Raw genomic sequence first — 16740 nt, 5'->3', positions numbered from 1 at the left:
GACTGACAGACAGGTGGATAGATGAGTCATTGACTGTAACATCTGTCCTGTTGTGTCTGTCCCTCCAGAGGGTGATAGACAGACAGACAGACTGACAGACAGGTGGATAGATAGACAGACAGACAGACTGACAGACAGGTGGATAGACAGACTGACAGACAGGTGGATAGATAGACAGACAGACAGACTGACAGACAGGTGGATAGATAGACAGACAGACAGACTGACAGACAGGTGGATAGACAGACTGACAGACAGGTGGATAGATGAGTCATTGACTGTAACATCTGTCCTGTTGTGTCTGTCCCTCCAGAGGGTGATAGACAGACAGACAGACTGACAGACAGGTGGATAGATAGACAGACTGACAGACAGGTGGATAGATAGACAGACAGACAGACTGACAGACAGGTGGATAGACAGACTGACAGACAGGTGGATAGATGAGTCATTGACTGTAACATCTGTCCTGTTGTGTCTGTCCCTCCAGAGGGTGATAGACAGACAGACAGACAGACTGACAGACAGGTGGATAGATAGACAGACAGACAGACTGACAGACAGGTGGATAGATAGACAGACAGACAGACTGACAGACAGGTGGATAGACAGACTGACAGACAGGTGGATAGATGAGTCATTGACTGTAACATCTGTCCTGTTGTGTCTGTCCCTCCAGAGGGTGGTAGTAGGAGGGCTGATGACATCCAGAAAGCAGCCGAGGAGCTCAACACTCGCTGGGATGGGTTCTGTGCCCTGCTGGCTGAGAGGCTGGAGTGGCTGGCCTACCAGAGCAAGATCCTGGCCTTCTATAACCTCTGGCAGCAACTGGAGCAAGCTGTGGTCAACTCTGAGAACTGGCTGAAGGTCCAGCAGCCACCGGCCTCAGAGCCTGAACCTCTGAAGCATCAACTGGAGCGCTGCAGGGTGAGGAGTGGGGGGAAGGTGTAGTGTCTGTGGAGGGGGGAGGGAGGGAGGGAGCGCTGCAGGGTGAGGAGTGGGGGGAAAGGTGTAGTGTCTCTGGAGGGAGGGAGGGAGGGAGGGAGCGCTGCAGGGTGAGGAGTGGGGGGGAAGGTGTAGTGTCTGTGGAGGGGGGGAGGGAGGGAGGGAGGGAGGGAGGGAGGGGGAGGGAGGGAGGGAGGGCTGCAGGGTGAGGAGTGGGGGGAAAGGTGTAGTGTCTGTGGAGGGAGGGAGGGAGGGAGGGAGGGGAGGAGGGAGGGAGGGCTGCAGGGTGAGGAGTGGGGGGTAAAGGTGTAGTGTCTGTGGGGGAGGGAGGGAGGGAGCGCTGCAGGGTGAGGATTGGGGGAAAGGTGTAGTGTCTGTGGAGGGAGGGAGGGAGGGCTGCAGGGTGAGGATTGGGGGTAAAGGTGTAGTGTCTGTGGAGGGAGGGAGGGAGGGAGCGCTGCAGGGTGAGGAGTGGGGGGGAAAGGTGTAGTGTCTGTGGAGGGAGGGAGGGAGGGCTGCAGGGTGAGGATTGGGGGAAAGGTGTAGTGTCTGTGGAGGGAGGGAGGGAGGGAGGGCTGCAGGGTGAGGAGTGGGGGGAAAGGTGTAGTGTCTGTGGAGGGAGGGAGGGAGGGCTGCAGGGTGAGGAGTGGGGGGGAAAGGTGTAGTGTCTGTGGAGGGAGGGAGGAAGGGAGGGAGGGCATGCAGAATTAGGCCGATACCCGCTAATTATCAAAATCCAGAAAAGAGCCGTTAAATTCTATAAATCCCTAAAAGGAATTCCCAAACCTTCCATAATAAAGCCATCACCTACAGAGAGATGAACCTGGAGAAGAGTCCCCTAAGCAAGCTGGTCTTGGGGCTCTGTTCACAAACAGAGAGAGAGAGAGAGAGGGCAGTGTGTGTGAGAGAGAGACAGTCTGTATGTCTGTCAAGTGCAGGGTTTATTTTCAACTCTAATATAACACACCTGATTCATCTGTGTACACACACATACACACACACACATAAAATTGCACATGTGGGGTTGGAGCAAAAACCTGCATCCCTAGTAGCTTTCCCAGTGGAGAGATGACCACCTCTTGTGTAGTGTTAGTTGGTCCTGTCCTGTCTCCTGTTGTATAGCTGTTTAGTTAGGTGTCACTGCTCATAGTCGGCCACTAATGTAGACATATAGATGTATGTCCCAGGAAGAGCACTCCCTCCACAGGAAGACCCCACCCCTACCCTCCATAGGAAGACCCCAGGAAGACCCCACCCCTACCCTCCATAGGAAGACCCCAAGAAGACCCCACCCCTACCCTCCATAGGAAGACCCCAGGAAGACCCCACCCCTCCCCTCCATAGGAAGACCCCACCCCTCCCATCCATAGGAATACCCCAGGAAGACCCCACCCCTCCCCTCCATAGGAATACCCCAGGAAGACCCCACCCCTCCCCTCCATAGGAAGACCCCAGGAAGACCCCACCCCTCCCCTCCATAGGAAGACCCCACCCCTCCCATCCATAGGAATACCCCAGGAAGACCCCACCCCTCCCCTCCATAGGAAGACCCCAGGAAGACCCCACCCCTCCCCTCCATAGGAAGACCCCACCCCTCCCATCCATAGGAATACCCCAGGAAGACCCCACCCCTCCCCTCCATAGGAAGACCCCACCCCTCCCATCCATAGGAATACCCCAGGAAGACCCCACCCCTCCCATCCATAGGAAGACCCCAGGAAGACCCCACCCCTCCCCTCCATAGGAAGACTCCAGGAAGACTCCACCCCTCCCTCCATAGGAAGACCCCAGGAAGACCCCACCCCTCCGCTCCATAGGAAGACCCCAGGAAGACCCCACCCCTCCCATCCATAGGAAGACCCCAGGAAGACCCCACCCCTCCCATCCATAGGAAGACCCCTCCCCTCCCCTCCATAGGAAGACCCCTCCCCTCCATAGGAAGACCCCAGGAAGACCCCACCCCTCCCATCTTTCGTAGGGGAAACACTTCATACAGTGTTGTTCAGTATTCATGCAACAATATTCTCTGTTCTGTATTCACCACAGAGAAAACGCATTGCCACTGGGAAGGTTTGCCATAAATATTTAATTGTAATAAAATCTAAATTTGACTATTTTGTATTGAATGGCTCATAATAACAGCAGAACAGCACAAAGCTGTAATGAGATGTTAATGTATTGTGTAGCCTCTGATATATTAGACTTGGGTACTAAGACCCCTCTGATATATTAGACTTGGGTACTAAGACCCCTCTGATAGATTAGACTAGGGTACTAAGACCCCCTCTGATAGATTAGACTAGGGTACTAAGACCCCCTCTGATAGATTAGACTTGGGTACTAAGACCCCCTCTGATAGATTAGACTAGGGTACTAAGACCCCCTCTGATATATTAGACTAGGGTACTAAGACCCCCTCTGATATATTAGACTTGGATACTAAGACCCCCTCTGATATATTAGACTTGGATACTAAGACCCCCTCTGATAGATTAGACTTGGGTACTAAGACCCCCTCTGATAGATTAGACTTGGATACTAAGACCCCCTCTGATATATTAGACTTGGATACTAAGACCCCCTCTGATAGATTAGACTTGGATACTAAGACCCCCTCTGATATATTAGACTTGGGTACTAAGACCCCCTCTGGTAGATTAGACTTGGGTACTAAGACCCCCTCTGATAGATTAGACTTGGGTACTAAGACCCCCTCTGATAGATTAGACTTGGATACTAAGACCCCCTCTGATAGATTAGACTTGGATACTAAGACCCCCTCTGATATATTAGACTTGGGTACTAAGACCCCCTCTGGTAGATTAGACTTGGGTACTAAGACCCCCTCTGATAGATTAGACTAGGGTACTAAGACCCCTCTGATAGATTTGACTTGGGTACTAAGACCCCCTCTGATAGATTAGACTTGGGTACTAAGACCCCCTCTGGTAGATTAGACTTGGGTACTAAGACCCCCTCTGGTAGATTAGACTTGGGTACTAAGACCCCCTCTGATATATTAGACTAGGATACTAAGACCCCCTCTGATAGATTAGACTTGGGTACTAAGACCCCTCTGATAGATTAGACTTGGGTACTAAGACCCCCTCTGATAGATTAGACTAGGATACTAAGACCCCCTCTGATAGATTAGACTTGGATACTAAGACCCCTCTGATAGATTAGACTTTTAGGGGGGTACTAAAACTTTATCCCCTCTGATAGATTAGACTGGTGGTACTAAGACCCCTCTGATAGATTAGACTTGGATACTAAGACCCCTCTGATAGATTAGACTTGGGTACTAAGACCCCTCTGATAGATTAGACTTGGATACTAAGACCCCCTCTGATAGATTAGACTTAGGGTACTAAGACCCCTCTGATATATTAGACTTGGATACTAAGACCCCTCTGATAGATTAGACTTGGATACTAAGACCCCTCTGATAGATTAGACTTGGATACTAAGACCCCTCTGATATATTAGACTTGGATACTAAGACCCCCTCTGATAGATTAGACTTGGATACTAAGACCCCCTCTGATAGATTAGACTAGGATACTAAGACCCCTCTGATATATTAGACTTGGGTACTAAGACCCCCTCTGATAGATTAGACTAGGATACTAAGACCCCCTCTGATAGATTAGACTGGGTACTAAGACCCCTCTGATAGATTAGACTAGGGTACTAAGACCCCTCTGATAGATTACATTTAACATTTAAGGTCATTTAGCAGACGCTCTTATCCAGAGCGACTTACAAATTGGTGCCTTCACCTTAAGACATCCAGTGGAACAGCCACTTTACAATAGTGCATCTAAATCTGAGAAGGATTACTTTATCCTATCCTAGGTATTCCTGAAAGAGGTGGGGTTTCAGGTGTCTCCGGAAGGTGGTGATTGACTCCGCTGTCCTGGTGATTAGACTTGGATACTAAGACCCCCTCTGGTAGATTAGACTTGGATACTAAGACCCCCTCTGATAGATTAGACTAGGGTACTAGACCCCCTCTGATAGATTAGACTTGGATCCTAAGACCCCCTCTGATATATTAGACTAGGGTACTAAGACCCCCTCTGATATATTAGACTTGGATACTAAGACCCCCTCTGATAGATTAGACTTGGATACTAAGACCCCCTCTGATAGATTAGACTTGGATACTAAGACCCCCTCTGATAGATTAGACTTGGATACTAAGACCCCCTCTGATAGATTAGACTTGGATACTAAGACCACCTCTGATAGATTAGACTAGGATACTAATACCCCCTCTGATATATTAGACTTGGGTACTAAGACCCCCTCTGATAGATTAGACTTGGATACTAAGACCCCCTCTGATAGATTAGACTTGGGTACTAAGACCCCCTCTGATAGATTAGACTAGGGTACTAAGACCCCCTCTGATAGATTAGACTTGGATACTAAGACCCCCTCTGATATATTAGACTAGGGTACTAAGACCCCCTCTGATAGATTAGACTTGAATACTAAGACCCCCTCTGATATATTAGACTAGGATACTAAGACCCCCTCTGATATATTAGACTTGGATACTAAGACCCCTCTGATAGATTAGATACTAAGACCCCCTCTGATAGATTGGATACTAAGACCCCTCTGATAGATTAGACTTGGATACTAAGACCCCCTCTGATAGATTAGACTTGGATACTAAGACCCCCTCTGATAGATTAGACTAGGGTACTAAGACCCCTCTGATAGATTAGACTTGGATACTAAGACCCCTCTGATAGATTAGACTTGGATACTAAGACCCCTCTGATAGATTAGACTAGGTACTAAGACCCCTCTGATAGATTAGACTAGGTACTAAGACCCCTCTGATAGATTAGACTAGGATACTAAGACCCCCTCTGATATATTAGACTAGGATACTAAGACCCCTCTGATTAGATTAGACTAGGGTACTAAGACCCCCTCTGATAGATTAGACTTGGATACTAAAACCCCCTCTGATAGATTAGACTTGGGTACTAAGACCCCTCTGATAGATTAGACTTGGATACTAAGACCCCTCTGATTGATTAGACTAGGATACTAAGACCCCTCTGATAGATTAGACTTGGATACTAGACCCCTCTGATTGATTAGACTAGGATACTAAGACCCCTCTGATAGATTAGACTTGGGTACTAAGACCCCTCTGATAGATTAGACTTGGATACTAAGACCCCTCTGATAGATTAGACTAGGATACTAAGACCCCCTCTGATAGATTAGACTTGGGTACTAAGACCCCTCTGATAGATTAGACTTGGATACTAAGACCCCCTCTGATATATTAGACTAGGATACTAAGACCCCTCTGATATATTAGACTAGGATACTAAGACCCCTCTGATTGATTAGACTAGGTACTAAGACCCCCTCTGATAGATTAGACTAGGATACTAAGACCCCTCTGATAGATTAGACTTGGATACTAAGACCCCTCTGATATATTAGACTAGGATACTAAGACCCCTCTGATATATTAGACTAGGATACTAAGACCCCTCTGATAGATTAGACTAGGATACTAAACCCCTCTGATAGATTAGACTAGGGTACTAAGACCCCCTCTGATAGATTAGACTAGGGTACTAAGACCCCTCTGATAGATTAGACTAGGATACTAAGACCCCTCTGATATATTAGACTAGGGTACTAAGACCCCTCTGATAGATTAGACTAGGATACTAAGACCCCTCTGATAGATTAGACTAGGTACTAAGACCCCCTCTGATAGATTAGACTAGGTACTAAGACCCCCTCTGATAGATTAGACTAGGTACTAAGACCCCCTCTGATAGATTAGACTAGGGTACTAAGACCCCCTCTGATAGATTAGACTTAGGTACTAAGACCCCTCTGATAGATTAGACTAGGATACTAAGACCCCCTCTGATATATTAGACTAGGGTACTAAGACCCCTCTGATAGATTAGACTTGGGTACTAAGACCCCCTCTGATAGATTACATTTAACATTTAAGTCATTTAAGACCCTCTTATAGATTAGACTTACAAATTGGCTTCACCTTAAGACCCCTCTGAACAGCCACTTTAGACTTGCATCTAAATCTTTTCTGATAGATTTACTAGGTTAATCCCCCTCTGATATTTGAAAGAGGTGGGGTTTCAGGTGTCTCCGGAAGGTGGTGATTGACTAAGACCCTCTGATGATTAGACTTGGATACTAAGACCCCTCTGATAGATTAGACTAGGGTACTAAGACCCCCTCTGATTGATTAGACTAGGGTACTAGACCCCCTCTGATAGATTAGACTTGGATCCTAAGACCCCCTCTGATATATTAGACTAGGGTACTAAGACCCCCTCTGATATATTAGACTTGGATACTAAGACCCCCTCTGATAGATTAGACTTGGATACTAAGACCCCCTCTGATAGATTAGACTTGGATACTAAGACCCCCTCTGATAGATTAGACTTGGATACTAAGACCCCCTCTGATAGATTAGACTTGGATACTAAGACCACCTCTGATAGATTAGACTAGGATACTAATACCCCCTCTGATATATTAGACTTGGGTACTAAGACCCCCTCTGATAGATTAGACTTGGATACTAAGACCCCCTCTGATAGATTAGACTTGGGTACTAAGACCCCCTCTGATAGATTAGACTAGGGTACTAAGACCCCCTCTGATAGATTAGACTTGGATACTAAGACCCCCTCTGATATATTAGACTAGGGTACTAAGACCCCCTCTGATAGATTAGACTTGAATACTAAGACCCCCTCTGATATATTAGACTAGGATACTAAGACCCCCTCTGATATATTAGACTTGGATACTAAGACCCCCTCTGATAGATTAGAGTTGGATACTAAGACCCCCTCTGATAGATTAGACTTGGATACTAAGACCCCCTCTGATATATTAGACTTGGATACTAAGACCCCTCTGATAGATTAGACTTGGGTACTAAGACCCCCTCTGATAGATTAGACTTGGATACTAAGACCCCCTCTGATAGATTAGACTTGGATACTAAGACCCCCTCTGATAGATTAGACTAGGATACTAAGACCCCCTCTGATAGATTAGACTAGGGTACTAAGACCCCCTCTGATAGATTAGACTAGGATACTAAGACCCCTCTGATATATTAGACTAGGGTACTAAGACCCCCTCTGATAGATTAGACTTGGATACTAAGACCCCCTCTGATAGATTAGACTTGGGTACTAAGACCCCTCTGATAGATTAGACTAGGGATACTAAGACCCCCTCTGATTGATTAGACTAGGATACTAAGACCCCTCTGATAGATTAGACTTGGATACTAAGACCCCCTCTGATTGATTAGACTAGGATACTAAGACCCCCTCTGATAGATTAGACTTGGGTACTAAGACCCCCTCTGATAGATTAGACTTGGATACTAAGACCCCCTCTGATATATTAGACTAGGATACTAAGACCCCCTCTGATATATTAGACTAGGATACTAAGACCCCCTCTGATTGATTAGACTAGGGTACTAAGACCCCCTCTGATAGATTAGACTAGGATACTAAAACCCCCTCTGATAGATTAGACTTGGATAGTAAGACCCCCTCTGATATATTAGACTAGGATACTAAGACCCCCTCTGATAGATTAGACTAGGATACTAAAACCCCCTCTGATAGATTAGACTAGGATACTAAGACCCCCTCTGATATATTAGACTAGGATACTAAGACCCCCTCTGATAGATTAGACTAGGATACTAAGACCCCCTCTGATAGATTAGACTAGGGTACTAAGACCCCCTCTGATAGATTAGACTAGGGTACTAAGACCCCCTCTGATAGATTAGACTAGGGTACTAAGACCCCCTCTGATAGATTAGACTAGGGTACTAAGACCCCCTCTGATAGATTAGACTAGGATACTAAGACCCCTCTGATATATTAGACTAGGGTACTAAGACCCCCTCTGATAGATTAGACTAGGATACTAAGACCCCTCTGATAGATTAGACTAGGTACTAAGACCCCCTCTGATAGATTAGACTAGGGTACTAAGACCCCCTCTGATAGATTAGACTAGGATACTAAGACCCCCTCTGATATATTAGACTAGGATACTAAGACCCCCTCTGATTAGATTGATTAGACTGGATACTAAGACCCCTCTGATAGATTAGACTAGGATACTAAGACCCCCTCTGATAGATTAGACTTGGGTACTAAGACCCCCTCTGATAGATTAGACTTGGATACTAAAACCCCCTCTGATAGATTAGACTAGGGTACTAAGACCCCCTCTGATAGATTAGACTTGGGTACTAAGACCCCCTCTGATAGATTAGACTTGGATACTAAGAACCCCTCTGATATATTAGACTTGGGTACTAAGACCCCCTCTGATAGATTAGACTAGGGTACTAAGACCCCCTCTGATATATTAGACTAGGGTACTAAGACCCCTTCTGATATATTAGACTAGGGTACTAAGACCTCCTCTGATATATTAGACTAGGATACTAAGACCCCCTCTGATATATTAGACTTGGATACTAAGACCCCCTCTGATAGATTAGACTAGGATACTAAGACCCCCTCTGATATATTAGACTTGGATACTAAGACCCCCTCTGATAGATTAGACTAGGGTACTAAGACCCCCTCTGATAGATTAGACTTGGGTACTAAGACCCCCTCTGATAGATTAGACTTGGGTACTAAGACCCCTCTGGTAGATTAGACTTGGGTACTAAGACCCCCTCTGATATATTAGACTAGGATACTAAGACCCCCTCTGATAGATTAGACTTGGGTACTAAGACCCCCTCTGATAGATTAGACTTGGATACTAAGACCCCCTCTGATTGATTAGACTAGGATACTAAGACCCCCTCTGATAGATTAGACTTGGATACTAAAACCCCCTCTGATAGATTAGACTAGGGTACTAAGACCCCCTCTGATAGATTAGACTTGGGTACTAAGACCCCCTCTGATAGATTAGACTTGGATACTAAGAACCCCTCTGATATATTAGACTTGGGTACTAAGACCCCCTCTGATAGATTAGACTAGGGTACTAAGACCCCCTCTGATATATTAGACTAGGGTACTAAGACCCCCTCTGATATATTAGACTAGGGTACTAAGACCTCCTCTGATATATTAGACTAGGATACTAAGACCCCCTCTGATATATTAGACTTGGATACTAAGACCCCCTCTGATAGATTAGACTAGGATACTAAGACCCCCTCTGATAGATTAGACTTGGGTACTAAGACCCCCTCTGATATATTAGACTAGGATACTAAGACCCCTCTGATTAGATTAGACTAGGATACTAAGACCCCCTCTGATAGATTAGACTTGGATACTAAGACCCCCTCTGATAGATTAGACTAGGATACTAAGACCCCTCTGATAGATTAGACTTGGGTACTAAGACCCCCTCTGATAGATTAGACTTGGATACTAAGAACCCCTCTGATATATTAGACTTGGGTACTAAGACCCCCTCTGATAGATTAGACTAGGGTACTAAGACCCCCTCTGATATATTAGACTAGGGTACTAAGACCCCCTCTGATATATTAGACTAGGGTACTAAGACCCCTCTGATATATTAGACTAGGATACTAAGACCCCCTCTGATATATTAGACTTGGATACTAAGACCCCTCTGATAGATTAGACTAGGATACTAAGACCCCTCTGATATATTAGACTTGGATACTAAGACCCCTCTGATAGATTAGACTAGGTACTAAGACCCCCTCTGATAGATTAGACTTACATTTAAGACCCCTCTGATAGATTAGACTTGGGTACTAAGACCCCTCTGGTAGATTAGATTTGGGTACTAAGACCCCCTCTGATATATTAGACTTGGGTACTAAGACCCCCTTTGATAGATTAGACTTGGGTACTAAGATTCTGATAGATTAGACTTGGGTACTAAGACCCCCTCTGATAGATTGAAAGAGGTGGGGATACTAAGACCCCTCTGATATATTAGACTGACTCCGCTGTCCTGGTGGTACTAAGACCCCCTCTGATAGATTAGACTTGGATACTAAGACCCCCTCTGATATATTAGACTAAGACCCCTCTGATATATTAGACTTGGTACTAAGACCCCCTCTGATAGATTAGACTAGGGTACTAAGACCCCTCTGATAGATTACATTTAACATTTAAGTCATTTAGCAGACCCCTCTTATTAGACTTACAAATCCTGGTGCGTTCACCCCCTTAAGACATCCAGTGGAACTAAGCCACTCTGATATATTAGTGCATCTAAATATTTTAGACTTGGATACTAAGACCCCCTCTGAAGGATTAGACTTTGGATCCTAGGTATTCCTAGAGGTGGGGTTTCAGGTGACCCGGAAGGTGGTGATTGACTCCGCTGTCCTAGATTAGACTAGGATACTAAGACCCCCTCTGGTAGATTAGACTTGGATACTAAGACCCCCTCTGATATATTAGACTAGGATACTAAGACCCCTCTGATATATTAGACTTGGATACTAAGACCCCCTCTGATAGATTAGACTTGGATACTAAGACCCCTCTGATAGATTAGACTTGGATACTAAGACCCCCTCTGATAGATTAGACTAGGTACTAAGACCCCTCTGATAGATTAGACTTGGATACTAAGACCCCCTCTGATATATTAGACTAGGGTACTAAGACCCCTCTGATATATTAGACTTGGATACTAAGACCCCTCTGATAGATTAGACTTGGATACTATAAGACCCCCTCTGATAGATTAGACTAGGATACTAAGACCCCTCTGATATATTAGACTTGGGTACTAAGACCCCCTCTGATAGATTAGACTAGGATACTAAGACCCCTCTGATAGATTAGACTTGGATACTAAGACCCCCTCTGATAGATTAGACTAGGTACTAAAACCCCTCTGATAGATTAGACTAGGGTACTAAGACCCCCTCTGATAATTAGACTTGGATACTAAGACCCCTCTGATAGATTAGACTTGGGTACTAAGACCCCTCTGATAGATTAGACTAGGGTACTAAGACCCCTCTGATAGATTAGACTGGATACTAAGACCCCCTCTGATATATTAGACTAGGGTACTAAGACCCCTCTGATAGATTAGACTTGAATACTAAGACCCCTCTGATATATTAGACTAGGATACTAAGACCCCCTCTGATATATTAGATGTGGATACTAAGACCCCCTCTGATAGATTAGACTTGGATACTAAGACCCCCTCTGATATATTAGACTAGGATACTAAGACCCCCTCTGATAGATTAGACTAGGATACTAAAACCCCCTCTGATAGATTAGACTAGGGTACTAAGACCCCCTCTGATAGATTAGACTAGGATACTAAGACCCCCTCTGATAGATTAGACTAGGGTACTAAGACCCCTCTGATAGATTAGACTAGGGTACTAAGACCCCCTCTGATAGATTAGACTAGGGTACTAAGACCCCCTCTGATAGATTAGACTAGGGTACTAAGACCCCCTCTGATAGATTAGACTAGGATACTAAGACCCCCTCTGATATATTAGACTAGGATACTAAGACCCCCTCTGATTGATTAGACTAGGGTACTAAGACCCCCTCTGATAGATTAGACTTGGATACTAAAACCCCCTCTGATAGATTAGACTTGGGTACTAAGACCCCCTCTGATAGATTAGACTTGGATACTAAGACCCCCTCTGATTGATTAGACTAGGATACTAAGACCCCCTCTGATAGATTAGATTTGGGTACTAAGACCCCCTCTGATAGATTAGACTAGGGTACTAAGACCCCCTCTGATAGATTAGACTAGGGTACTAAGACCCCCTCTGATAGATTAGACTAGGATACTAAGACCCCCTCTGATAGATTAGACTAGGTACTAAGACCCCCTCTGATAGATTAGACTAGGGTACTAAGACCCCCTCTGATAGATTAGACTAGGGTACTAAGACCCCCTCTGATAGATTAGACTAGGTACTAAGACCCCCTCTGATAGATTAGACTAGGATACTAAGACCCCCTCTGATAGATTAGACTTGGGTACTAAGACCCCCTCTGATAGATTAGACTTGGGTACTAAGACCCCCTCTGATAGATTAGACTAGGGTACTAAGACATCATCTGATTATTTATATATACAGTTGAAGTCGGAAGTTTACATACACCTTAGCCAAATAAATGTAAATTCAGTTTTTCACAATTCCTGATATTTAATCCTAGTAACAATTCCCTGTTTTAGGTCAGTTAGGATCACTCCTTTATTTTAAGAATGTGAAATATCAGAATAATAGTAGACAGAATGATTTCTTTCAGCTTTTATTTCTTTCATCACATTCCCAGTGGGCCAGAAGTTAACATACACTCAATTAGTATTTGGTAGCATTGCCTTTAAATTGTTTAACTTGGGTCAAACGTTTCTGGTCTCTCTTCTCTTCCTGTCTTCATATCATCCTCTCTCTCTGTCTTCCTCTCTTCCTGTCTTACTCTCTTCCTGTCGTCCTCTCTTCCTGTCTTACTCTCTTCCTGTCTTACTCTCTTCCTGTCTTACTCTCTTTCTGTCGTCCTCTCGTCCTGTCTTCCTGTCTTCCTCTCGTCCTGTCTTCCTCTCGTCCTGTCTTCCTCTCTTCCTGTCTTCCTCTCGTCCTGTCGTCCTCTCTTCCTGTCTTCCACTCTTCCTTTTTTACTCTCTTCCTGTCTTACTCTCTTCCTGTCTTACTCTCTTCCTGTCTTCCTCTCGTCCTGTCTTCCGCTCGTCCTGTCTTCCGCTCGTCCTGTCTTCCACTCTTCCTGTTTTACTCTCTTCCTGTCTTACTCTCTTCCTGTCTTACTCTCTTCCCTACTCTCTTCCTGTCTTCCTCTCGTCCTGTCTTCCTCTCGTCCTGTCTTCCTCTCGTCCTGTCTTCCTCTCGTCCTGTCTTCCTCTCGTCCTGTCTTCCTCTCTTCCTGTCTTACTCTCTTCCTGTCTTACTCTCTTCCTGTCTTACTCTCTTCCTGTCTTACTCTCTTCCTGTCTTACTCTCTTCCTGTCTTCCTCTCGTCCTGTGTACCTCTCTTCCTGTCTTCCTCTCTTCCTGTCTTCCTCTCGTCCTGTCTTTCTGTCTTCCTGTCTTTTTTCTCTTGCTTTCTGCTGATCTGTCTCTGTCTCTGTCTCACTCTCTCTTTTTTTCCCTTTCACTCCCCCTCACCCTTTCTTCCCTCCTCATCATCTCCTCCCCTCAACTTCCTCCCCCTCTCCCACCTCTTCTCCCAACCCCTCCCTCCCCCCCCTCCCTCCCTCCCTCCCTCCCTCCCTCCCTCCCCTCTTCTCCCAACCCTCTCCTCCTTCCCTCTCTCTCCTCTCCCTACCCCCCTCCTCTCTCCCCTCTCCTCTCCCCCCAGGAGGAGATAGCTCGTTTCTCCTCTCTGGAGCCCCAGGTCAACCTGCTAAAAGAGAAGCTGAAGGCACTGAGGGAGAAGGAGAATGCTCCTGTCTTCTTCGATGCAGACATCACTGACTTCACACAGCATCACCAGCAGGTCCTGGATGAGCTCCAGGCCCGAGAGAGACAGCTGGTGCTGGGTGAGAATATGGAGCAGGACACAAACACAATGCAGGCGTGCACTTACACACAGGAATACAGAAAGGGGTCATGAGGGAAGAAGAAAAGCACACCACACCTAGTCAACTTCTGATTGTTAGGGGTTAACAGGTGAGGGTTAGGGGTTAACAGGTGAGGGTTAGGGGTTAACAGGTGAGGGTTAGAGGTTAGGGGTTAACAGGTGAGGGTTAGGGGTTAACAGGTGAGGGTTAGGGGTTAACAGGTGAGGGTTAGGGGTTCATTGGTGAGGGTTAGGGGTTAATAGGTGAGGGTTAGGGGTTAATAAGTGAGGGTTAGGGGTTAATAGGTGAGGGTTAGGGGTTAATAGGTGAGGGTTAGGGGTTAATAGGTGAGGGTTAGGGGTTAACAGGTGAGGGTTAAGGGTTAACAGGTGAGGGTTAGGGGTTAATAGGTGAGGGTTAGGGGTTAATAGGTGAGGGTTAGGGGTTAATAGGTGAGGGTTAGGGGGTTAATAGGTGAGGGTTAGGTGTTAATAGGTGAGGGTTAGGGGTTAACAGGTGAGGGTTAAGGGTTAACAGGTGAGGGTTAGGGGTTAACAGGTGAGGGGTTGAGGGGGGTTAATAGGTGAGGGTTAGGGGTTAATAAGTGAGGTTTAGGGGTTAATAGGTGAGGGTTAGGGGTTAATAGGTGAGGGTTAGGGGTTAACAGGTGAGGGTTAGGGGTTAATAGGTGAGGGTTAGGGGTTAATAGGTGAGGGTTAGGGGTTAATAGGTGAGGTTCGAGGTTAATAGGTGAGGGTTAGAGGTTAATAGGTGAGGGTTAGAGGTTAATAGGTGAGGGTTAAGGGTTAGGTTAATAGGTGAGGGTTAGGGGTTAATAGGTGAGGGTTAGGGGTTAATAGGTGAGGGTTAGGGTTAGGGGTTGATAGGTGAGGGTTTGGGGTTAACAGGTGAGGGTTAGAGGTTAATAGGTGAGGGTTTGGGGTTAATAGGTGAGGGTTAGAGGTTAATAGGTGAGGGTTAGGTGTTAATAGGTGAGGGGGTTAGGGGTTAATAGGTGAGGGTTAGAGGTTAATAGGTGAGGGTTAGGTGTTAATAGGTGAGGGTTTGGGGTTAATAGGTGTTAGGGTTAGGGGTTATAGGTGAGGTTTGGGGTTAACAGGTGAGGGGGAGGTTAATAGGTGGGTTTGGGGCAGGTGAGGGTTAGAGGAGAGGAGAGGGTTTGGGGTTAACAGGTGAGGGTTAGAGGTTAATAGGTGAGGGTTTGGGGTTAATAGGTGAGGGTTAGAGGTTAATAGGTGAGGGTTAGGTGTTAACAGGTGAGGGTTAGGGGTTAACAGGTGAGGGTTTGAGGTTAATAGGTGAGGGTTAGGGGTTAATAGGTGAGGGTTAGGGGTTAACAGGTGAGGGTTAGAGGTTAATAGGTGAGGGTTTGGGGTTAATAGGTGAGGGTTAGAGGTTAATAGGTGAGGGTTAGGTGTTAACAGGTGAGGGTTAGGGGTTAATAGGTGAGGGTTAGGGGTTAATAGGTGAGGGTTAGGGGTTAATAGGTGAGGGTTAGGTGTTAATAGGTGAGTGTTTGGGGTTAACAGGTGAGGGTTATGGATTAATAGGTTTGGGTTTGGGGGAGGTAAGTGCTGTGGCACGTGCGACAGAGAGAGGAGAGGATAATATTTTAGAGGGGAGGATAATTTTTTAGAGGAGACAAGGAGAGGAGGTTATTTTAGAGTAGAGCGGGATATTTTAGAGGAGGAGAGGAGGTTATTTTAGAGGAGAACAGGAGAGGACAGGAGAGGAGAGGATGATATTTTAGAGGATAATAGGAAAGGACTGGAGAGGAGAGGAGGTTATTTTAGAGGAGAGGAGGATATTTTAGAGGAGAGGAGGTTATTTTAGAGGAGAGGAGTATGTTTTAGAGGAGAGGGGGATATTTTAGAGGAGAGGGGGATATTTTAGAGGAGAGGGGGATATTTTAGAGGAGAAGAGGATGTTTTAGAGGAGAGGAGGGTATTTTAGAGGAGAGGAGGAGAGGCGGGTATTTTAGAGGAGAGGAGGATGTTTTAGGGGAGAGGAGGATGTTTTAGAGGAGAGGAGGAGAGGAGGGTATTTTAAAGGAGAGGAGGAGAGGAGAATGTTTTAGAGGAGAGAAGGGTATTTTAGAGGAGAGGAGGATGTTTTAGAGGAGAGGAGGATGTTTTAGAGGAGAGGAGGGTATTTTAGAGGAGAGAAGGGTATTTT

The 16740-nt window shown here is 45.8% G+C and overlaps 1 protein-coding gene across 1 annotated transcript in view; it reads left to right on the top strand.

Annotated features, from left to right (window-relative positions):
* The window catches only part of LOC135572506 (dystrophin-like), a 51712-nt gene extending 37115 nt beyond the window's left edge, over positions 1-14597 (top strand). Inside the window, exons 2-3 of the mRNA XM_065020561.1 lie at positions 680-927; positions 14343-14597. Of these exons, the coding sequence (XP_064876633.1) occupies positions 680-927; positions 14343-14597 (503 nt within the window). The remainder of the gene's footprint in view (positions 1-679; positions 928-14342) is intronic.
* The last annotated feature ends 2143 nt before the right edge of the window (positions 14598-16740 follow it).

Source organism: Oncorhynchus nerka, linkage group LG2 (genome assembly GCF_034236695.1).
Source record: "Oncorhynchus nerka isolate Pitt River linkage group LG2, Oner_Uvic_2.0, whole genome shotgun sequence".
NCBI lineage: Eukaryota > Metazoa > Chordata > Actinopteri > Salmoniformes > Salmonidae > Oncorhynchus > Oncorhynchus nerka.
Note: the sequence above shows the minus strand (reverse complement) of the source record. Positions and strands in the feature narration are given on the sequence as shown.